The sequence below is a fragment of the Anarhichas minor genome, unplaced genomic scaffold, assembly GCF_050575085.1.
Source record: "Anarhichas minor isolate MPS153535 unplaced genomic scaffold, ASM5057508v1 ptg000010l, whole genome shotgun sequence".
Taxonomy (NCBI): Eukaryota; Metazoa; Chordata; class Actinopteri; order Perciformes; family Anarhichadidae; genus Anarhichas; species Anarhichas minor.
Window position 1 is genome coordinate 2699784 of NW_027466456.1, and position 24910 is coordinate 2724693.

Consider the following 24910-nt stretch of genomic DNA (forward strand, 5'->3'; position numbering starts at 1 on the left):
AGACAAGTGCAGGCACCTTGTTAAACCCGGTGCTCGTAACAAAGCTCTGATTTATAGTGAAGGGTCCTGGGAATGCCAAACACTCTCATGAAAAGCTTTTTCCTTTTACAGCCTTCCTCCCCCTCATCCGTGATCCTCTTTTATTAATCAGGGCACCATAATATCATCGTTTTCCAACTCTTTCCCATTTTCTTTTGTACTCTCCGTCTCGTTATCTTTCTTTCCCCTTGAGACACTTGCATGATGGCATCACTTTATCCTTCCTTCAAACACTCCTCTAATCCTTCCCGCTAACCATGCTGCCTAGGATTCCTCCTCTCTCTCTCTCTCTCTCTCTCTCTCCCCCCCTCTCTCTCTCCCCCTCTCCCTCTCTCTGGAGACTCTTGATCACGGGTGTTATATGAATCCTCCCCCTCGTCATCTCCCCCTAGGCTCCTTCTCCCTTCTACCCAGAGTCCTGCACCGGGTCTGGTACCTGGGGCTACCCGCCGCAATGAGTTGTGTGATGGGTAAAAAATACACTTATATATTGTAAATTCACAGGTTGGGGTAACAAAGAGAGAAATAGAAGATTTTGATTGAAGCACGGAGATCTCATCTTAAACCAGGAGGAAGAAAAAAGAAAGCGCTTTAAAGGGAAACTGTAGAGCAGCTTGCTTGTTTAATCACGTGTCGGTATTTACGGGCCAGGTCCGGATATAACGTGGACATACTTGCATGTAGAGGGTTGGTTCTGGTACTGAGCTCTGTGGGTTACGAGCTGGTTTGCAAAACTGGACCCGTGCAAAACTCTACTCCTTCCTGCCTTCTGTCTCGCCGTCTATCTCAATATCAAATAGAAGTGTAGCGTATCCCCCTCCCTCCATCCAACTCACCAGACAGTCTCTCTGCAGGGTTTTGACCAGCGCGCTGTAAGTGTCCTGGTCCAGCATCAGTCCCTCCTGCAGGTCTTGCATGAAGTCCAGGTCTTTGAAAGTGGGCCTGGCCTTCTCTCTCTCCTTCTTGGATGCTCGCCTCTTGTAGGTGGAGCCCTTCAGGTCGAATTTGAGGTGCATGCGAACCACGCGGGGAAGGACGTTATTCATCACCACCACGCGGATGTTCTTCCCGCCCGACTGGACACAGTAGAGGCCGAAAAACTTGGGCAGCAACGTGCGAGGGTTCTGATTCAAGTTCTGGAGAAATGTGCATGAGAGAGGGAGAGAGCAAAATGGTGTTTTAAAGGTTTCTGCTGCTGTGCTCAGACAGGATGTAGAGGCAGAACTTAACATTGGAGGGAATGGATTTGAGGGATTTAATTGTGGGGAAAAGCTACAGGATTAAATTTGTATACATGCCCAAGACCAAATGTGCTAAATAAAGTTTTTTGACACTTTGCAGAAGGAGAAAAGTTCGGCGTAAATATATTTTTAGAGTACAAATACAGACAGGAACATATAATACACCCAGGAACATGATGCAATCATATTTCATTTCATGGGATGTGTAAGGGTTAAAACATTTCTAGAGCAATATGACACAATACATTAATTGATTAACAACAAATCTCACTGGCTACAGTTACACATTTATTATCTGACTGGACCAGGAAACATTACATGATAACAGAGAGGCAACAGAAGATCTCACAGTGTTGTGAAACAAGGAAGTGGTCACGCACAAACAGTGATTACATTTCTACGATCATCAACTATTTTGATAATTGATTAATCGTTTTCTAACACAAATGCAAAACACTTTCTGGTTCCGGCTTATGTATCGTAAAGGTTTTAATTATTTTCTTTTGTGATAATAAGATTAATAGTTTTGTGAGTGAGACTGTTGATCAGACAAAAAAAAGCAATTTGATTTTGGATTTTAGGTCATTGTGAGGCATTTATTTTTATCTATTTTCCGACATTTCATTGATTATCTAAAGAGATAACAGCTAATGATCTTTGATATATCCCTCATTAATAAATGGTAAATTGATAGTTAATTAAACTTTAGTTAATAATGTAAATGTTTTTTTACTGTTTACAAACCATGGAATGATAATAATAATATGTATTAATAAGAAGCTATAATTTCTGATATTCTATCATTACTTTGTGTAATATGAAATAATTAGTTCATAATTTATATATATTGTATCAAAGCTGATAAGAGTCGATAACAATTACTTTCTGATCACATTAGTAAACTATTTATTAACAGATTATTGTTGCACACATTTCATTGTAAATACTGTATTAAGTATTTGTTAATGATGATCAAATAACTTATAAATCTTTAACAAATCGTAGGTAAATAATCTCTAAAAATGACATAGATAGATGGACCAAATGTTTCCTATCTATCCTATCATATCTAAATATTGTTTATAGATGCTTTAAGTATATCAACCATTTATAAAGGTATTATAATCATTAGTTGCAGCTTTATAAAAGCCATCCAGATGTTTATAGACTGTTGAACATTTTTTTATTAACCATTAGCAACGTGTTACAAATATCTGGTCCATCCATCTATGTATGAGATGTTTAGAGGCGTTGCACCTAATTTACATACAGTAGTCAGCTTATGCAAATGCATTAACACAATTAGCTTTAAGGCCTCAAATTTCCTGAAAAGAAATCCCCCAAATAATCCATCTGAATCATCACTGTATCCACAGAGACTCTGCTGTCTTAATTTCTGCATTTACTCTATACAACACTCTCCCATCAATCACCAATCTGTTCTGAATATGTCACTTGTGAGGTTACTCTGGCTGGGTGCTCAGTTAAAAACCCGCTTTGATACCGGGACCTGGGCCAGCTCAGTGCCATTAGAGAAATGAGGGGGAGGCGAAAGAGAGAGCGGTCCATATAGCGCTAGCACACCGCATTCAAGAGTAAAAATTAGGAGAATGAAAGAGGAACAGGCAGAGGAGAGATAAAGGATGAAAGTGGAAGTGTGGCTAAAAGGCTCAGCACATGTGGGAGTGACCTTCATGAGGAGAGAAACTGGTAGAGAGAGAGAGAAAGAGCAGCAAAAATGATGGAGAGAGAGAGAGAAAGAAAGAGCATCGCCTGCCCTCAGCCACACATGACCCTTCTGTCAATGTTAAGAGGTCAGAGCGGTGACGAGTCAACAACACGGACACGTGAGGCAGAAGAGGCCAGATATGAGCGTTGAAAGAGCGGCCGGAGAAAAAAAAAAAGAGTGGATGAAAAACACGAGGCAGGCAGGGGCGAAATAAATTACACCGAGAGTCTCACGGCAGCAGGGAGAGTGAAGACACTAAAACGTGAGAGAAGATGGAAAAGACTCGGCGTATAGTGGAAGGGCGAATACACAGAAGAGAGAGAAGCGGCAGCAGTGGAGTCGGTTACATCACTGTGATCTGTATGCTGCCCAGAGCCAGACTCCTCAGCCAGTCAGCTGTGGAAGACGTGTGGAGCTCCGCCAATGACGGCCTGCATACATCTTTATGTTTGCTACAAAACAAACACACGAGCGTGTTCCACTGGAACGACATTTTGCTGTTACATGTGCAGTGCTTTGCTGTTTTTTCTTTTTCTTCACATCTCTATGTTATGATGGCGTATTTGGGCCATTGAAGGTTAAAAAAATAAATAAAAGATTGTACCAAGGCTCAGTCCTTGGGTTCGAATCCAACCCACGGCCGTTTATTGCAAGTCGCCGCCTCTCTTTCTCTCCTGCTTTCCTGTCTGTCACCGTCACTATCCAATATAGGCGAAAGCCCAAAAATGACATATCTTAAAACAAAATGAAATAAATAAAAGTCATTAATTTAAAAGAAGAAAAACTCAGAAATGCGCTAAGATTAAAGTCAAAAATGTACGTGAAAAAACGTTATTTTTTTTCTTTGCAAGGTTCAACCTCATTGCTAAAATTGTAGTGCACCCATATATACCGACTACATACCGACATTTATGGTAAATGTATTCAAACCGGCACAGATTGAGCTGAAGCGGAGCGTCAGAGAAAGACTTGGCGATGTTAGTGGGAGGATACACGTGTGATCCATTTGTTAAAGGGTATATACAAAATATATGGAAATAAGACTGATTGGATTATATTCATGAGAAGTATAAAACATGCCATCTGAGTTCCACTAAATTGATGACAGATTGCTACATTTGACTTGAAGATATCTGCGACTACAGTCAGATACAAAATCAAGTATTTTTACTGCATCAGTTTAGAGATATGCAATTTTTTAATAGTTTCTCAAGATTTCAGATTCAGTTATTTATTTCACCTACAACAGCCATAATACGCCATCGCACTGCGTTGATGATTCTGTGAGTCTGTGAAATCGGATCCTTCTACATGATGTTTTGTGTGGTTTCTACTCCGTGTTTATCTTGGCGTGGGCTTGATGTGCTTGTCCATCTGTGCTGTTCTCTCTCTTTTTCCTCGGTCCACCTGCTCCGGCCGCGGGCTGCAGCCGTCGCACATGAGCCTGAATCTCTCCGCTTTCATTAAACCCCGTCCTTCGACTAATTATACCGGCAAAAATACTTCAGAGCGTTTCGAAACGACGGAAAAAGGTCACAGTAAATGTGCTGAGCCTTTAACGTCCCTAAATGATTAAATGAATTCCTGTACTGGTCTTTCGCTACGGCTGTCGGCACATGAATAAACACAAGGCTGAAGGCCGTGAACCTCAAGAGGCCGGAGTAGTAGCATGGACATACATGGAGGTGCTGCTGGTTGACTGTGTGTGTGTGTGTGTGTGTGTGTCAAGAGTCAAGCTCTGTTAGGCTTATGTGAAACACACCGGCCAGTCTCTTATGAAACCGCATTGCCCGAGGTTTCAGTCGGAGATGATAGAGCCGTTATGTCCGCTTCATCTGAAAAGGATGTCACGCTCGGAGGAGAGATTTCCGGGCTCTTGCATAAACCTGGGATCTAAAAATATGACTGGAAATAAGAACATCAAAGATGGAGCTCGGCATTCGAATGAGAGTGCGAAGGATGCTACCGACTGTAGCTTTAAGCCTCGGTCAGCCGCAACGAACACAGCTGAAATGCAGTAGCAACATATATGATTTGCCATTTTGTTTTCATCTACCTTTGACTAACACTCTGACATGTAGTTGTTTTTCACACACACTGAGCTTACCATGTAGTATCCAGGCAGCAGTTTCTGTAAGAATTCAGCCTCCTTGTGCATCACAGTCTTGATGATGAACTCGTCGTCCCTCGTTAGGTAGAAGACAGAGCCACTCGCTCCGGGATTAGACAGCTCGATTAGAGGCTCGTTACAGAGAGAGTACTGCAGGAACACACGGAGAAACACACACACACACACACACTCACACACACACACACACACACGGGGAGAGAAAAGTACGGGTCAAATCATTAAACACATCCACAGTTAAGACAAAACGATCTTGAGTTATGGATTAGCCTGCGGCCTTTAAACATATCGCTTATACAGAAGCCAGTATTCTGGCATTAACCAAAACACACGTTGAGATGTTTAGATATTGAATGGACTAATCTATATGATTTTGATTGTGTTTTTGATATATTTTAATGATGTAATGTAACCCGGCCTACATGCAGCTGATTGTCCCTCCATGTTTTTACAGTCTGTGCTGAATTAGTTCCTAGTTAGGGGAGGATATTTAGGAGAATCAGAGTCTTTATGAAGACGCACTTTGCGTCAAAACATTAGTCCTCTGATCACGTTTGTTGCCTAAAATCCGTGTGCTCCAGCGTACTTTGGCCCAAATCTCTGGAGTCTCTCCCGATAAAACAACACCTGACAGACCTGCAATCCCTGTGAGGCTTCCTTCATTTTACAAACAGCATGTTGAGACGCATATACACTCTGATGTAGAGCCAAAGATCAATAAAATACATTAAACACACATGAGTGCACTGATCATGTAAAAACATACAGAAATACAAAGGAAGAAATGATGGTATGAAGTAGATTGTGGGTGAGAGAGAAAGAGAAAGAGTGAGGAACAAGAACATTACATGCTGTAATAGAGGTACATAGATTAGATGCATTTAGATGTCAAATTATGACTGCTTTTAAATTTGAGCTCTTTTAATACGCACATCAGACTCCTGCTGATATGATGGTTAGCTCTACTAATTAGCCCTCTCTCCTCTCTCCGCTGCCTAAAAGCAACTCATCAGCATCCTTTTTGAAGCCGCCTCTGCCGACTTTCTGCTAATGGTTCACTTTTCAAACATTCCTCTCAGAGGAGCCTGACATTTCATTTTCATACCTTTTTATTATCCACAAAACACAACTGAACAGAGTTAGAGAAGAAAAATGTGAAACCGGTGCACACAGTGGCGGGTAAAAGGATCATTATCTTCACGCCAGGACAGGCTAATTTAACAGACAGTGAAGAAGCAACAGTAAAGGTGATAAAGTTGGTGAATGTAAGGGATGAATATGTTGACATTCACAGTTTCATCTGTTAAGACCACAGTCCTGTCTGTGGTAGCCGATAAGGAAGTGTCACAAAAACAGACTATTGAAATACTGCAGTGTTTCTAACCAACGCTTTTCCCCCTTAATCATGACTGTGAGTGCAAATATGACCTGAATCACCTAATTATCACATATCTCCAGAGCTGCAACAATAAACCGAGTCATACCTACGTAGAACTTCAGTGTAACCAGACTTAAATTTAAAGTTAGTTGTTGATAGTCCCCAGATGGCTTGTGTGGGCATATGGTGATGAGTGACCACAGGCTGGCTGAGAGAGAGACGGCAGAAACAAGGCAGGATGTGGTGTTTCCACGTGGTCTGAGGACCGATGCATTAAAGAAATGTGCACATGGAACACGCAGACACGCCGACTAAGCACTGTCTGTATATTCTGCTAGACTGCTCGGGGCAGAGCGGTGAATCGTGCAGCCTTCTCTCTCTTCAACCGTCCTCTCTTCCTCGCCTCTGTCTTTTTCTTGTGTCGTTTCATGGCTTCTCGTCCTCGTTCTTTCTCTCTCAGCTCTCTCCTGCCGTCACGCTTCTCATCTTTATGGATTCCTATTATTTTTTTCTGTCTTCACGTGTTTCTGTTCATTTACTCTGTTTGTCTTTTCTTTTCCTGGTCTTGCCTCCCCTACCTTACTTACATCCCTCTCAATTGGGCTCTCATGCTCCTTCAAGTTTATCTGATCTGATACTAAGCTACTGCTGAGTTTGTACTTCAACTTCCACCATAGTTAACCGGAGCCGCATCAATGCATACTATTCTACCATCCTGGAGAAAGTTTAGCATCGTGTGGTGAGAATTCAATTTAACTGGTTTAGGGACACACACACACACACACACACACACACACCAGTGCGACTGGCCACCGTTTTATAATGAACCAAAGATATTTCTACACTTCTCAGTGGGTTAGTTCCACATAGTTCTGCCCGAGGGATTCAACTCAACCGGTCATAGACGGCCAATTGGGAGGATCCTCTCGTGGGACCTCATCCTGCCGCTGGCTCGTCCGCTCACATTTTTTTTTTGTGGCAGTGCGACGCAACCGGCTCTAGGACGGATTGGAAAGGCCCGGAGTGAAGGTGGCTCCCTATCAGCACCACTCGCCTGCCGCGTCTTCACCATTTATATCTATACAACCAATGAATTTATGATTTAATTGTTTACAAGAGCAAAGTTCTTCAAAGATCTTGCTTTTTCATTTTGCTGTCAAAGTGCACCAGATTGATGCAATTTACTTTAAAATGTACACCGCTTTTTTTCGCCACCCGCCACAGTCTCACAAAGTCCTGTGTGAAACACTGCACACACATAAAATCTTACCAGGTAGTCATCCGGCCTGATGCCGAACAGTTCTCTGAAGTAGCGGAAGGCCACGGGAGCGTAGGTTTTAAAGCGGAAGTCCGGGAAATGGTGGGCTGGAGTGAGGTTGCTGCCTTCACTAAAGTACAGAAAACACATGGAAGACAAGGATCAAATTTATAATAATAATATCAAGTAAACATCAAACAGCTAGGTTAAGAACAACATGCATTAATATTACTGGAAACAAACTGCATGTAGTATGTTTTCTTATGTGTTTGGCTGCAGCAGAGACCTGGGGAAAAAGATGCTCTCCACCACGTAGAAGTCCTGCATCAACACGTCTCTCTCCGGCTTGGAGCTCAGGTTGCCCACCGTGTAACCGATGCCCAGCTGGATGGCACCTTTCAAGGCCGAGGATGTGGTCTGTGGAGGGGGGGGGGTACCAAGGCAGAGGGAGAAGTGGTGAGTGAAATACTCGCCCTTTCTTTAAACCCCTTGCAGTCAATGATTGGTTCTTTTCTGAGATGGAGCGGATCATTTTAGAGGGAAAAACATCACGGTTTTTCTATTTAATGCTTTTAAAATGCTTTTAGGGGCAAAATGGAGTCTTTATATGTTAAGAACCAGAAAATACATCATGGTAGAGGCATGTGTGTTTACAGTACCTTCTTGTAAGTAGTTTCCCCTGATGCATCCACTCCTCTGTGGCCCATCTTCTTCCCCTGACCAGGCTGGCCTGAGGACGAGGGCATCTGGAGACAAAGAAGGAGAGAGACTTGTGTTCTGAGGACAGACTTGAGAGTGACACAGTGACACCGCATTAAAGCACGAGAGCGATTTCAAGATTCGATGTTATGAACCGACTTTCACTGAGCAGACCAGTGTGTCTCAATGTGCGTTCTTCCGTACATACACTTGCTATTTTGAGTGCATAGCTGTGTCACGATATGAAATATGGTAACGGACTCTGTCTCTGTCACCTCCCTAAAACTCATATTTTGAATGCGATTCATTTGCAATAAAAGAGACAAAATGCACAATAAACACAGTTAAAGATGATTTTGACTGATAGCATTATCTTTTTTATTTAATTTTTTATATTTTTATTATAGTAATAATATTGTGAAATATAAATTGCTATTAAAAAGAAAAAGAAGCGGTCAAACGTTGTCATCATCATTTCCATGAAGTGCGCAACAACCGTGTTCGATTTGACACCACACTGTCGAAAGATTCACGCACTACGCAAGTAAGTACAGAGTGTACACATGGAGGTGTACTTACAGAAGTATCTAATTGAGACGCAGCACAGGTGTTAACTCTGGTTCCTCCGTTCTTTAACTCAAACTGTGCATAGTTTGTAAACGAATCTGATTTAAAAACTCAAAGATCTCAAAGCCAAACATTGGATGTAAATATTTCTGGTGCTGTTAGTCGTGTTCATTGAGCTTGTTGGTATAAATTGGCATTTAAGCAGAATTAAATGTCCTCAGTAGACTCAAATCAAACAACAACAGGTCCAATGTTTGCTTTAACGTACAGTCGAGTAGCTGAAGTACCAGATGGATTTACTAAATTCGGAAGATTAACAAAAATTGTTGAGCAAAGACAAAGAATACTAAAGTGATATTCAAATACTTTTGTACCAAGCGAGGAAAATTACGAACACAGATTATTAATTGATCCAAATATTAACAGCCTTAGATGCTCAGTACAAAGAGAAGCAGATGATCACAGGGACAGATGGTAGCTCACCTCTGTGATGAAGGCTTTCCTGGCAGCAGCATCTGAGAGAGAGACAGAAAGAGATGACTGCGTTACAGAGAGGCTCCATTACTCAGCATCGTTAGTGCTCTCTGTGACTCAGAAGAATATTAAAGGGTGGACACAGCAGTCCAACATGTTGTAGTGACGGTGTCGAACACAAGCAGGGGCCTGTCAGCGAGAGGAACTGCAGAGGAAACAAAGCTACAAGGGCACCGAGTCTATTTTAAAGCCGTTCTGTGTGAGGCTGAATACATGTTCAGCCTTGCTAGCACCTCTAGAGATGGAAAGGTCTGCCTGTTCGGTCCGTTGGTTGGTCCACGACTTGTCAAATGTAAAGGGTTAAACCATAGACTGTGTATAAGAAGTGGACGAAGTCATCGTCACGTCACTCATTGGTGTGTGGACTGAGAGTTTGAAGACTGGAGTTCGGCGTTTCGGCCGTCGCCATCTTAGATTTTCGCCATTGGCATCTTGTTTTTTTGCAACCAGTGAACAGAAGTGATCATAATTGGACTGCAGAGGAGTGACGTAGAGACGTCGTATACGATGTACACAATGTAGCCCCGCCCTAAAGTATACCCTGCTTTATGGTCTGTTTGACTCTAAATGGACCATCATTTACTAAATGAACATCATGCTGTACTGAAGAAGACTTGAAACTAGAGATTGAGACCATAAACTCATGTTTACAATGTTTACTGAGGTAATAAATCAAGAGAGAAGTAGAGTCATTTTCTCAGAGACTTCTATACAACCAGAGGAGTCGCCCCCTGATGGACACTAGATTTAATGCAAGCTTAAGGCACTTCCGCATTGACTTCACTTGCCACCTGAGTTAAACATAAACATGCATCAATCTTGACTGAAAATAGCTCCGACACGCTTTTACTCAAGTTGATCCCCCGACCCTTCATTTTACCTTTAAACTAAGATGGAAAAAACAGCTCTGGGAAGTGTAAACCTGCTGTGAGTCTCTTAAAGTGGGAGTAAGCTACACACTCTCACTCTTTGGCAGGCTTTACAACCCTAATATATCGAGGCTGTAATGTGTTTCACCAAGAGACTCACCAATGCAAATGGCACAAATAGCAATCTAGTGAATCTCAGTGTTACAGCAGTCGTACATCTGTTATGTTGTGATGTTTTTTTAAAGTCTAATAACAGGATGAAGGCAGAAGAGAAAAAGGCAATCAGAGCACTGTTTTTGCCAGGATGGCCTGAAATAGAGGCATAATTATAGACGTATAACACTCAGCATAATAATGGAGACGAGGCTCAGGAGGGCAGGAAAGAGAGAACACAAAATGAGCAAAAGAAAGAGTGGAAGGAGACAGAGAGAGGGCTTCAGACAGCATGAGTGAGGCAGATTAATTCCCACTCTGTTATCTTCATAACCAATATCGCACTCAGTCGCCCAGATGGTGGAATTTAGAGAGAAACCGCAGAAATGTTAACAACAGTCCGACTGTTTTGATTTGAAATAAAATGAGGGTGCAAATATCAGCGATGAGTACTGGTTTTGGTTGGATTGGATTTATTTTTATCAACGCTGCGCAGGCATTAGAGTTAAAAGTACACAAAAGGCCATTTTTCCACAGCAGACATTTTGATTTCTCATAGTAGGAAAAGCACAGGTGTTACCGACAACACTAACAATGACTCCGTTCTGTTCAAATGGGGCCAAAATGGATGCTTTGCTGCTTGTGACAGCTGACTGTATAAGCAAGCGATTTTTCTGTGTGCAAGTAAGTGCATTGCAGAATAGTAATGAATCAACATGGACTCTGCATTACGGCTTTTGTAGGTAGAAATATATATATATACAGAGCTGGGGGGGGGGGGGTGTAATATTGAACTTCCAAGACTAAAGTCTTAAATTTACAAGAAAAACACTTTGTTGTTCTCAGACTCTAAAGATGCCCCACGAAACTCTGTTCCAAACGGGAACTGGTTCTAAATGAGTAAAAACCCGGAGTATTGATGAGGTCCGGAGTTAACGGTTCCGCTGTCTGTACTTTAGAGGTGATGAAGTGAGATCTCCGCGGAAAATACTGACTCCTGCTCGGTACAGGGTGAGACACACATCATGGCAGAGAAAACGGAGTTTGCTAATAAGAACCGGTAAGTGTATTATCGGTAAGAGTACTCGTATCGATAAAATCCTAACGATACTCATCCTGACTCTAAAGTCACATATTTAGTCGCTGTCTGAACTTCTTTGCGCCCAAAGTTTTTATGGTAAAGAAGAGCGATGAGAAGGTCCTGAAAGATAACAGTCGCATTTTCTTTCTGTGTTATTTTATGGACATAATGCCGACATCATTGTACTGTATCCTCCTGTTATCATCATTATTTTGCCAATGGGTTATCAGATAAATCCTAAAGATTGCTGTTTCTGATGTCCTCTCTGACTCTGAGTGAGGCAACGGTCCTGAAAGATAAATATGATATGTTTTATGTTTTCTTTTATGAGCATAAAACAATACTGATACAATTATTAGATTTTGCACTCGCCGCCACGTTACCTTAGTGTTTAACGGTGGTGTCTGATGAGGTTGACTTTATAATATCTGAGATTATCCACTCCCCCCGGCTCCGTACGTACTGCATACCTGTATGGTCTATACTATCTATAAGTAACACACGCTTCAACTAACTAAAGCTTGTGCATGCAAATCTGCTCGGGAAAAAATCCACAATAGACCTTTTTCAATGCAGACATTGTGACTTGTTGTAGCAGGAATTAAAAAGAACATCAACGATGGCTTTGTTCCATTAAGTGTCCCAATAAGCTTCTCCAGTGAGCCAGCACGCACAAAACGAGGATCCTGAGACTGATATAGCTAAATGATGTAAAGCAAATATAATAGTGTAATTAGTTACACGCGTGGTTATTCTACCATATCAACAGGCCTGCTGCAACAACAATTCACAACAGGCCAAATAAGGATGACAGGAGACGAAACGTGACTTTCTGGCTGTAATCTCTGGAGGCTCCAAACCTCTCACCAGTATAAAATGCATCTCCCTCACCAGCTGAGGCGCTAACAGCTAACCTATTTAACCCAGTGTCACTCAGGAGAGTAGCATCTTCACAGCTCGACTCTTTGCGTTTGCAGCTGAATTGATAGCCGGCCTCTCTCGTCTCTGTCTGCCCGCCTGCCTCTCGTGGACGCCCATGTGACTGAGCCACAGAATAGCCTGCTTTGCCAGCCCTCCTCCTGCTCTGTGTCTCTATCTCCCTCCCTCTGTCACACATGCACACATTTGCACGGAGATGAGCAAAGCCCGAGCGTTGCCAATTGCGAACCCGGCAACGCTCCCGAGTTGGAACATCCAGGGAATCAAATCGGAGGAAAATAAACTGCTGGTGAAGGAATGCAGATAATTAAAGAGGAGGCTCTTCTGTGTGTTACCATCCCATACTATTTATGTGTGTGTGTGTGTGTGTGTGTGTGTGTGTGTGTGTGTGTGTATGCATGCATGTGATTGGCTGGCTAAGTGTGGCTCCTTCACATCTCTTCTGTCATTTCCAAATGTCTGTTGCCTGTGTGTGCATGTATTTGTATTTGTGTGCGTGTGTGTTATGTATCTTAATGCAACCGCATCTTTTGCTTTCCACATGCCTGCACCTCTTAAGACTACCCTGTGTGTATGCATGTGCAGGTATGTGTGAGTGTGTGACAGCTAGTGGAGACTACAGGCAGAGTGTGTGTGTGTGTGTGTGTGTGTGTGTGTGTGTGTGCAGAGAATGAGTCAGGCTGCGTGTGTTGTGTCCGAACATGTGCTCCATCTCTCCCTGCTTTACTCTGAGACAGTTTAATCAGAAAAACAGACCTGTATGTACCCGTCATATCTTTAAGAATTAACATTTTATTGCGTTTTTAATTGATCATTTATCGCAATTATTTCTGGGACAATATATCGTCAAACCAAACTAGTTATGGTGACAAATGGCTAATGTAAGAAGAGAGATGTGTGAACCCACAAGGACATTTACATTGTGTCCATTTAATTCATGTTTGTGGCAGACTGAAATATAATCACATTATGATTACAAGCAACCAAATGTGAGTGCAAGTGACAAACCCCTGATGACCCGCTGGCTATTACTACAGCACTAGAGTGATAACACAACAGAGATGGGGAGACATAACGATGTCTAAAGTGTATTAAAGGGTATATAGAGGAAAAGCAGAGGCAGGAGTTGTGATGAGAAGGTACGAGAGTGCTTCTATTTCTATTTTTACCATGTTTCATAATGGCTTTCCTGTAAAGACTGTGTGAAAAACATCTACGGGAGTGTGACATGATAACATCTTCTCATTGTTAACATCCCTCCATTTAGCTTCAACAGGTGAAGTGCTTCAGAACGAGGACGTGAGGGGAATAATAGGTCCTACTACCACCACCACCATCATGCTGCAGCAGCAGTCTGTGGAGTTCTTCAGGGGGACGGAACAACAAATAGACCCGGACAAATAAAACAGCCTCTGGCTGAGACTGTTGCCTAGCCGGACTGCTATGTGCTGGTTTAATGGCCCAATTCCCACACCCTGAAGAGAGCGGTCCATTACCAGCTGGTGATGGGAGCAATGGGAGGTGAAGCGAAATACAGCCGGAATTTATATCATTTTTTTACACACAAACCCTGTGTTTGACGCAGGATACGGGATTGTGTGTTTGACGCACATTTGACCCGTTCACGCCGGACCGCCGTCACCCGCTTAATCCCCGACTGTTGCCAGATCCACATAAGACCTTCATACACATCGCTGCCAAACCACAGAATCATAACAGACATTCTGTATATTTGCTTAACAGAGCTTCATCTGTTCATTCAAATTGTCACCACAGCGCAAACACGACGGTCTAGACACTGTGTTCTGCTTTCACGCTTTTTATGAACCACCACGGGCCTGTTTTCTTCTCAAGTGCACAGTAATCACACAGCATTACATGGAGCAAGTTCTCTGCAACAGACACATAAGATCAATTCCTGCCCAGACTTGCTTTACGATGTGCGGGATGATACAACTCCCCAAAAAACTAGAAAGAAACATGGAAGTCCCAAACCAAACTCAGGGTTCTGCTCTCTTTTCGTGATTTAAATTGAACTGTGACACTGAGCTGTTATAACCTGCATTACGATCCGGCTCTTGGACTTGCGCAGTAAATGTATACAAAAATATCTGCTGTGGCCTCATGTACATCCTACACACAAACCACACACACAAACCACACACACGCAAATGTTCACCCCCTTGTTTCCATGGTTCCCCCAATTGAGGTCAACCAGCATTTCTATTTCTATGACTAACGTACGCGTGCTTGGAATCAACAGACGGATGCTGCCTTCATGTCCTTCCGTGCTGCAGTTAAAGGCGGCATTAGCACAGCTACATACAGTACACAACTTACAGAAGCATACAGAGGACAACTATCGTCCCTCTCGTTAATATAAAACATTCAGGATGGAGAAAAAGTCTGAATAAAACCGGCAGCAGCTTCATACGACGTCCCAGGAGGAACTAACAGCAACCGAGCACTGAAAACACCTGAAAGGGGTTTGCACTGCTGCCATTTAATTGAATCGACATCGCTGAGGAAAATACAATAGACCCTCTTACAGTTCGTTGGGTTATAGAGTGAATTTGTCAGCTTATTGCTACTTAAATAATTTGTTTTTAAACTACATCGACGAAACAGCAGCAGATCTATACGACGGCTTAGTGACTCTCAGCGACAAAACGATTCCAACACAAATAACGACTTTGGTGCGTAACTTAATTGTTAACATCACACACACACTCTGTGGGCAGCATTGACGCGTCTTCCTTGACAGCCACGTCTGACCCTGATTGGATCACTACTGGGACTCCCCGAGGACGAGCTAAGTAAGAGGCAGCCTTTTGAGATGCTCGTTTGTTATCTTGACAGAGGCTAAGCGACGGCGCCGCTATCGATCGGGTGTTCCATTTTTCATGCAGCAGCAAAGCGGGCGCTTGGTTATCGTGTCAAAGTGCGTCTGACCTGAACCTGGGGGAAAGCAGGAATCCATAACTCTTGTCAGGGAAATTAACACGGCAGCCGACTCGATGCAAAGAGGGGTAAAAATACAGTCAGTGGTTTTAGGTGAACAATGCAGACAACAGCGTGAGGATGAGACAGAGATGTCTTTCTTTTTTTAGAAAATGTTAATTCATGGTTAACCTCAGCCTAGTTCACTTCACACAGGAGAGTTATGCAACAGTGATGGCTGCTGTTTCGACAGAGGGAAGGCAAACTGATCCTAACCCTTGAGCTCTTGATGTCAGTGTGTTGTTTCCATGAACACACCAGTCAGCCAGTCTGGTCCTCATCCTCTGTCTCTGGCCCAGAATGGAAAAGTGGAGGCAGTATATGACACAGTCTTCATCAATACGATGTTTACTCTGCACACACACGCGGCTGTAATGATCTTGTTACTTTCAGACACGGTGACATCTGCACAGTTTTTCCACGGCAGTCGTTTCTGTAACGGTTGAGAATGAACCTTGTTTTGTTGTCGCTTTAACGCATTTTGGGACAAAAACTGTCTTATCAAGAGTGACGGAGACGCAACACTTGATACTTTCGGTTCAACATGTAATCTTTATATTATTTAAAGGTATAGTTTAACATTTTGGGATGTATGCTTGTATATAATACCACTTTCGTGTCTGCAAAGTAAAAATGAAGCCCAAAGCCAGGGGTTGATTAGCTTAAGCCGGAAGCAGGGGGAAACAGCTAGCCTGGCTCTTTCTGAAGTAACAAAATCCCCCCCCCCCCCCACACAACCTCTTAAGCTCACTAAAACGAATCTTGTCGCCAGGCAACCTGTAGAGAGTAAGTCACTCAAAAGGAGTTACAGCATATTCTTCTCAAATTTGGTTTTTCGGACCGCCTCTTATGTGATTGAAGTCACATCTGTGCAGATGGCAGACACATGAAAGAAAAACATGGATAAGTGGTTTTCATGTCGCAGCATCCTGGTTTCTTTCAGAGTAATCCAGACCAACCCAACCAGCAGAAGAGCTTCTCCGTGCGTCTGTAACCAGGACATTAAGTTAGCATGTTAGCAACACAGTAACAGGAGACTCCAAAAGCCCGGCACTAATACGCGTGCAAACATGCTCGTTATTGCTCCTGTGTGCATATCTGTGTGAGCATCTCCGTGTATCAATAATTCCTCTCGGATGACCGTCCCTCCTGGATCAGAGCAGGGCAACTTGGACGTCGACACTAATAATTTAGGAGTCATAGACTTCCAAACCCTAAGCTTTTCAAAGCTTTGTGCACAAAGAGGGGGGGGGGGGCTACTCCGTCCTTCGCAGTCAGTGCATATCATACACTTTGTACAATACAGTGAATGTGTGGAGGAAGCAGCGGCTGGAGAGGACAGCTTTTCACTATGCCAAGTCATCCATTACCATCAATGGCATCAGGCGATGGAAAGAGGGCTTAATAAAAAGCTTCCTGCCTTCTGCTGGCTCGAAGAAAAAACATCCCTTTGAGACATTTAGCGAGGAGCTCGATGATGAGCGGTGCGCCGCAGCAACAGTCTGAAGTCAGGCAAACTGCTGCCGAGTCCTTTATTTACAAAGAGAGTCTTTACGAAATACTACGGCGCTGCAAGTTATTATTTTCTTCATAGATTTTCTTTTTGTCGATTGTCAGAAAGTAGTGAAAAATGCAGATTACAATTTCTTCTTCATGTTTATATTGCTCGTTTTGTTCATCCAACAGGAAAAATAATGAAATTTAATAAATAAATCAGTTTACTCTCTTACTATCCAAAAAGACGCAGATCAATGTCCTCTCTTTACTGATAAATCGATAAAGTGACTAATTGTTTAAGCTCTAATAGTGTCTAATATCTAGTAGTTCTAATGTCTAATAGTATGTTCTTTATACGTATGCTATTTCGTTAAAGCCTCTCCAACTCAAAGATTTACTTTTTTCATTTCAATGTAATATATATATATATACGTATATATTATAAATTGAGCTCTGGGGTTTTTGGCTTTTATTTTTACTAATCAAAACAAAAAAAATGTTAAGTTCACTATTTTTCTTACGTTTGAGTTTGAGTTGCTACTTATTTTATATGCTAGCCTGCCTTTGCATTCAAGTGGACCAATAGCCAAAGAAAAACATCAGCAACCTTTCCTTTCAACCAGATACAAACAGAGCAAGCACCACTGATTTCCCCAAGACAAGAAACCTTTGCAGAGCTGTAAAACAACACACAATATTCAAAAACAGACTGACATCCATCCATCCATCCATCTATCCATATCTAATCTATCTCTCCATCTTTGGATAGATAGATCTGGAAGCACTTCACAGTTGGCCAGACTCGACCGTGGTTCACCCAGACACACAAGCAGACAGACGCCTCGATGTAAATCCAGCTCCATCACGGTCACCGTTACTCTACTATCCCTAATCCCAATCCCATTCTCTCCAGGCTACTAGACTACTCGTCTGGATTATCAGGATAAGGATAAGGACAGGTGGAAGTCAAGAGACCGTCTGTCTGGTTTTCTGTCTCTGCTTTGCTTCAGCATTAAGGGGGGAAATAAAAACACTCTACTTCTTTAAAAAGTATGAAATCCAGAGCGTATCTATTGCCTCTCAACGGCTCTCAACATGGCGACAGTTTAGCTGGCAGCATGCAGCTAACGGTGCTAACAAGGGCAAATGTGCTGACGAAGGTTAAACAGTGTTTAACTGACGACGCCGTCAATTCAGAGACCGTCACTGACGATTGAAGGGAATGGCTGTATTTCTGTTACATAATAAAGAGATTTATTTTCCACATTTCTCTGCTGGTGAAAGGTTGACAAAAATCTTCGTATAAAAAAAAAAAAAAATGCAAACCTCATTAAAATGCCACAGCTGCCTTCACTCTGCATCTGTCGTTTGCCTTCACCGCCCTCATCCATCTACCTTTCAAACCGACGGTGAGAAGTAGATGCAATGACTGGCTTGGCAGCGGCTGACAGCAGCTAATAACTCCAGCATAAATCTCGCCGTGAATCCGGAGAGGCTGCAACAGTTGCATCTTCATTTCACACTGTGGATCAGACTAATGGAACAGGTGGGTATGAAAGTGTAATTTATTTTCCCTTGGAGAGGCCTGAAAGATCAGCGGACTTTTTGAAATGGAAATTCAAAAAAAAAAAAGAAAGTCTAGCAGCTCGGCCAAGTCCAGACAGAATATCATAGTAGCTGCTTTTAAGACACCGCAGGGACGCAAACACGTGCATACACCTCCGGAGGTCAATACAACAGCAGTTGCAGGCGTCTGCTTGTGTGTTGGATGCCGGGAATGTGTGTGTGAGTCAACATGCTGTCTTGAGTTGGTACGGAACCACATCAGGAGAAGAGTTGTAGTAATATTCACAATGAAAGACTCTTGGACCCTTCAGGCTAGTTGGGGATGTTTGTATTAATACCATGGGATTGATGTGTCAAGAGTGTCCTATGCTCCCCGAGTCCTGAGGAGACCGGCAGGGTTGCATCCTCCTGCTCTATGGCCGAAGCTAAAAACAGCTCAGTCCTCCCAGCAAATTGTCACACATGCGCTCAAACTCTTATGCAATTTCAGTATGTTTTTCATTACTGAGCTTCCAGTTCAGAACTGAGCTCAGTGATCCTCGCTGATCCTGAAATAAATGCAGTCGAAGCACAGAGAGAGAAAGGTCCTTTTAGGGAGAGGAGACGAGAGGAGAGGAGAGGAGAGGGAGTAGGGAGTAGGGAGTAGGGAGTCATGAGAGTGGATCATACAAATAAACAGGGTGGTGATCAGCCCGACTCCTGTGTGCCGCTTGCTGAGAGCAGCATCTCGGTGACTCAGTGGAGGGTAATCTGCTGTAACCACAGAGGGAGCACAGTTGCACAACAGTGTGGAGTAACTGCTGCTCATACCTGTACGGAACAATTTACACACAGCGGCAGATTTAGTTTGACACCTGGGGCTGCCGAGCTGAAAATATAACTCTTGTGTCACTCAGGAAGGCAATACAAAGCTGAAAGCACACAGTGAGCTGTTATTCCGATATATATATATATATATGCATCTGTATAACATTATCTAATTGTCACGAAGCTGTGGAGCAAATGACTCACGGGACTGGTTGTCAGAGCACCGTTGCCCCTCAAAATAAAGACCTAAATTCACAAACAACGGCAGCAATGTGGACTTAAATAGCTTCAAGTTGACCATGTCACACCTCAGTTTTAACAGCCATCATCTGAATGCTGTGAGACATTGCATCTATCCCAGCATGCCCCCTTAGACACCCTAAACTTAGACATGCTTTGACACACAGAACCGCCTCTGCAGGGCTTCCATCTGAACGAACACACAGAGTGAGTGCAGATGATCTGACGCCGCTGTTGTGTGGCAGCCTCAGGTATACGGTTAGTTACTCAGCAAGGCGTATCATTCACCGTCCTATCGACAGAGAGCCGCCTCGATCTCTTATGCACAGTTTACGGCTATCTGTGGTTTCAAAGACAAATAATTCCACAGCTACTACAGAAAAACCGACAGCAGCAGTGGCATTTTGTAAAATACAATGCAGCAAATAACACAGCCTGCAGCTGCTGATCCAGCTCCAGACTGGATAGAAATTGAGGCTTCTTCTCCCAGAATGTCAAAACATGGTGGAAACAGATATCTGTCTGTGGAGGGAGCCCGGAGAGGAGTGAAGATGTTTCCCTACAGCGCAAGGAAAGCAATAATCACACACTGAGGGGATTTTGGAGCAGAACATGTTACAAAGCGGGAGCAACACAACCTTTGACCTCACAAACTGGAAGTCATAGGGGGCCAGAATTACAAAATATCTGCTTTGCGCCTTTCTTTCAGTTTGTGTTTACAATATGGATGTAAAAGCTATTGTGTATTCAGGATTCATTTATAATTGCAACAGCTTAAAAATAAAGAAATAGTAATTAAAGTTACAGCAAGGAACTTTCATTTTGTGTTGATTTTGGTGGTCCCCGAGGACGGAAGTGGTAGTGTTTTATAGCACAAGATCCCCTTTAAAAAACCTCTAATTTAACTACAGAAGGGGTCGAAGGACGATCTGCTACGGTCAGTCCTGGTTCTGGTTCTCCCGTGCCTCCCTTCCCTCTAGCAGGGACCAGCAATACGGCCTGGGCCTCCAGCAGCGTGGTGATGGTGTTGGCTCCCAGCGAGGACTGGAGGAGCAGCTCAGGCTCCTGGAGTCTGAGCTGGAGATGTTTTCTGGTGAACCTGCATGATTTCATCGGATTTTGCACGCGTACACAAGCGCATTAACGACGGGCAATTTAGAGTTTCCACTTCACCTCGCGGGAATGTTTTAGTACCGTGGAGGAAACCAACGTAGACAAACATGCAAACACAGAGGGGCTCCAGCTGGTTAGATCAGGTCCGAACACAGGATGCCCTTGCTGTGAGGCGACAGTGCTGCCCACTAGGGCTGCACAAACAATCTAACAGTAATTGTGATCAAGATTTTGGCTTCCCACAGTGAAATGAGCACGCTCCATGGCGGTATTGACGTTCAATATGCATGCATAGTAGAAGAGTAATGAAAATGCACTGGATTCAGGTGAAGAAGAGACTTATTTTTAGTCTTATTTTGATGCTAAAGTGTGTTAATTAGCAGGAATGTGAATGAAAGCAGTTTATTAACCTGTGGAAGTGCAATGCAAATATTTTGTCTCTAAACTTGATGAATAATCGTGATCTCAATATTTATCAAATGAATCGTGACTATCATTTTGGCCCTTATCCTGCAGCCCTAGTACTGACCCACCGTGTGGCCCAAACGATAATGTGTCAGTACCGCTACTGTCGAAGCTGCTCCATCGTACCAGTGCGAGCTCGGCAGTCGCCCTGGTTCACTACTGCTGCAGTGAAACATCTCTCCTAATTTCTTCGGTACCAGAATAGGTACAATTACTGAAGCCCCAAGCAGGCAGTACTCTAATTCCATGTGAGTGTTCAAGATGAGTTCGACAGCTTCATGCTCCTGGTGCTGCTGATTATGAAAGAATACTAGCCTCTCCTAATTGAAAACAGCGGGCCTTATTTCCCCTCTGAGGGGAAGACGCTGCAGTCGTGAGAGTGTAAAGCCGAGCTTCATCCAGTGGCACAAACAACCTTCTACAGCTGCAAAGTCGCCACAACAGAAGAAGAATGCAGCCTAGAATTCTTCATATAGTCCTGCCTCCCTATCTGTGTCTCCAGCTCCTGTATTTACCCCCCCCCCCCTCCTCCCGCTCACTCATCGTCCCAGCAGCTATCACTCAGAAAAAACCTGGACAAACAGCACAAGGACAAACAGCAGCAAACGCTGTGGTGTCTTGTTTAAAATAGCTACCGAAGCACACATCCCCCCCATTTGCAGAATCAGCAGCACGCAAGACGTGACTGAACTGCGTCATCGTCTACGTAAAACACTGTGACATCAAATAACCTGGCGGAGGCATATGCAAGCCCTGTGCATCGGCCACTGGGATGCAAACGGATACTGTGGCACGCACAGCCACAGGGGGAGGAAGACGGAGAGACCTTGAAGAAGGAATAAGGAGGAAGCAAATAGATGGCAAATTCCACAGAAGGCAACCACCCTTTGTGCCTCCGTCAGCAATTCTGACAGGCCTTGCCTGAAGCGGTGAGCTGAGAAAAAGACAGCGGGGGGCGGGGGGCTGATGGATAGTGACAAATGAACCAAATCACTAAGGGATGAGGAGGTAGGAGAGGAGAGTCAAGGTTGAAGGTGAGAGGTAGGGCTGCACGATATTGAAAAAAAAAAAACTGACTGAGTTATATTTCGTTTCTGAAATATATATTGCAAAATGAAAAAAATACGGGATTTTCTTTTCTCCAGATGACAAGGTCCTGTTTCTGGTCAACGTCATCCTTTCTGCAGCCAGAATATTTCCATGCAACCGACTTTATTTTCGCAACCAAATCTCCCTCCTCTGTGGTTTTTCTCCTGCTTCTCGCTCATTGTCAGGTTGCTTTGGTCGTTTGATAAATTGATCAAGAACTATTTTGATTGGTGGTTCTCTGTGCATGCAGAGCCTGCACGTCACACACCAGCAACAAGCTCTGTGCATCCAAGAACCCTTAAACCAAAGTAAATTATGTTCCATCAGACAGACTTTTTAATGTAGATTTATGGAAAATGAGACCCGTGCGAGATTCTCCTTTTGTATCAAGCAACAAAAAAAGTTCTAGCACGTCATCTTAGAGTTAATTAGCCTTACTTGACGTTGCACGCCCTGCGCATGCGCACATCGCAATGTCGTTCTTGAAACCATATATAATGCAGCCCTGGTGAGAGCAGTCGGAGTACTGGAGTGCTGGGGAGAAGATAAGTGAGATTAATGCTGTCTTCTGACAGGAGACTATAGGGACAAATTACGACTGCCTGAGGAGGAGGAGCTCTGAATGGGACTGAATGCTCAGACGGATATTTAACAGCCAGCTGTGACACAGCGTTGTCTTCACATATTCTGAGCAGCCGAGCCGACTGCAGCAGCCAACAATCATACATACGCAAGATCTGACGTTAACCGAGCTCTCAGGTTGAGCACTTGTTACGTGAACAGCCAATGAGAATCAAGAAAGACCTATTTCCATCCATTCCTGTTGACCAGTGCCAATGCCAGATTGTTGTGGCACTGCCATAGAAATGAACACAACTCCTGGGTTTAACACATTTTAGCAAAATAGCCTTTTATGGCTTTTTACGACCCGTCGCTGACAGATGTTGCAGTGTGCTCTGCATTAGAGGAGACACTCACAGCAAAGTTAACTGCACTGTTACTGTGCTAATTACGTCAAATGAATAACAACAAAACATCACTCGTGTGGAGCTGATGTGTAGTTGTCGATAAGGATTAGCATTACAATATGCTGTGGTGAGTTTCCCTTCCATTAGCCTGCAACGCACCCAGACTTCAGCCCTGCAGTGATACAGTTTAAACTGCATGCGTCATGTCATAATTCCTGAATTTTTTCTTTGTCTGTATTTGTGCTCTGACATATTTCAGTGCAACGTATCCTCATACTGCGGTCCGCATGATATCTTACAAAAAGCCATTCCTCATTTTTTGTGCATTTTCCTACAAATGTCCAGCAACACTTGTCAATTTCTGCTCGTTACATGCATACGGTCTTTTAAATAAAACAATAAGAAGTCTGGTTTTATAGAAGTCTCTGAGAAAATGACTCTACGTCTCTCTTGATTTATTACCTCAGTAAACATTGTAAACATGAGTTTATGGTCTCAATATCTAGTTTCAAGTCTTCTTCAATACAGCATGATGTTCATTCAGTAAATTATGGTCCATTTAGAGTCAAACAGACCATAAAACAGGGGATGCTTTAGGGCGGGGCTACCTTGTGATTGACAGGTTGCTTCCTCTACCAGAGCCGTATACGACGTATCTACGTCACTCCTCCACATTCCAAATATGGTAACTTCTGTTCACTGGTTGCAAAAAGTCAAAATGGCAACAGCCATAATCCAAGACGATTTGATTTCCTTGGATATCTACAAATTACAGTATATTCATTTTCGATTGCTACGAACGCTGTATGGAAACAGCCAGTTCAGATACAACCTTGGCTGCTTTGCTCAGCACTTTACTCAGCAGATGTTTGGAACTACAGCTATATAGTTAATGGATTAAAGTGTGTGTATCCAACTGCTCCATGGAAAAGTTGTATTAGAAAGTGTATGATTTTCTGTATATTTTACTTAGTGTAACAGCGAGGAGCTTTGGAAGCCAAATAACTTCTTGTTTGCTTCATTGGAAGACTTGCAAGGTATCGAGTAGACCGTCTTTCTCTTTATTGGGGCTTCTTAAGCACTAATGCTGCCCTAATAGAATAACACAGCAGTGCCGTATCGATGACGGGCGTAATTGAAACAAGCATGGCCTCAGTAATATCAACCTGCAGCATTAGCCGACTCAGAGGTTAAATGGGGTAACAAGGTAACAGATGTTAGTGTGTTGAAAGCAAGAGAAACTTAAACACTCAGCTCTGTCTGTCAGTCCTCTACTCTATCCAGTGTAATCAAATACAAATCGCATTATGCAATGAAGATTTGTCCTCTGTTGCCTTTATAAACCGTATCTTTTGCTGCTCTCTCAGCTGTTAAAATGCAGCACAGAGAGGTGGATGCCAACTGTCCGCAAACTGTCAGCCTGAATACATTTGGCAGGGTAGAGGCGTACTCAACAATGCATCCGTTTAACGTAGTTCGTCTGCATGTGCGAGCTCACACTCTCTCTCTCTCTCGAGTCAGGTCTGTGTTTTCCGTTGCACTGACTGAGA

At 43.2% G+C, this 24910-nt stretch overlaps 1 protein-coding gene across 6 annotated transcripts in view; it reads right to left on the reverse strand.

Moving 5' to 3' along the window:
- Nucleotides 1–24910, reverse strand: part of pip5k1ca (phosphatidylinositol-4-phosphate 5-kinase, type I, gamma a) — a 47277-nt gene that overhangs the window by 18291 nt on the left and 4076 nt on the right. For all 6 annotated transcript variants that reach the window (XR_012953064.1, XR_012953062.1, XR_012953063.1 and 3 more), the window contains exons 2-7: nt 9523–9554; nt 8433–8519; nt 8060–8190; nt 7786–7903; nt 5117–5269; nt 876–1175 (exon numbers count right to left, since the gene is read on the reverse strand). Coding sequence is in view for 3 of the 6 variants with exons in the window: in XM_076087536.1 (XP_075943651.1) it covers nt 876–1175; nt 5117–5269; nt 7786–7903; nt 8060–8190; nt 8433–8519; nt 9523–9554 (821 nt within the window). In the remaining 3 variants the exon portion in view is untranslated. The remainder of the gene's footprint in view (nt 1–875; nt 1176–5116; nt 5270–7785; nt 7904–8059; nt 8191–8432; nt 8520–9522; nt 9555–24910) is intronic.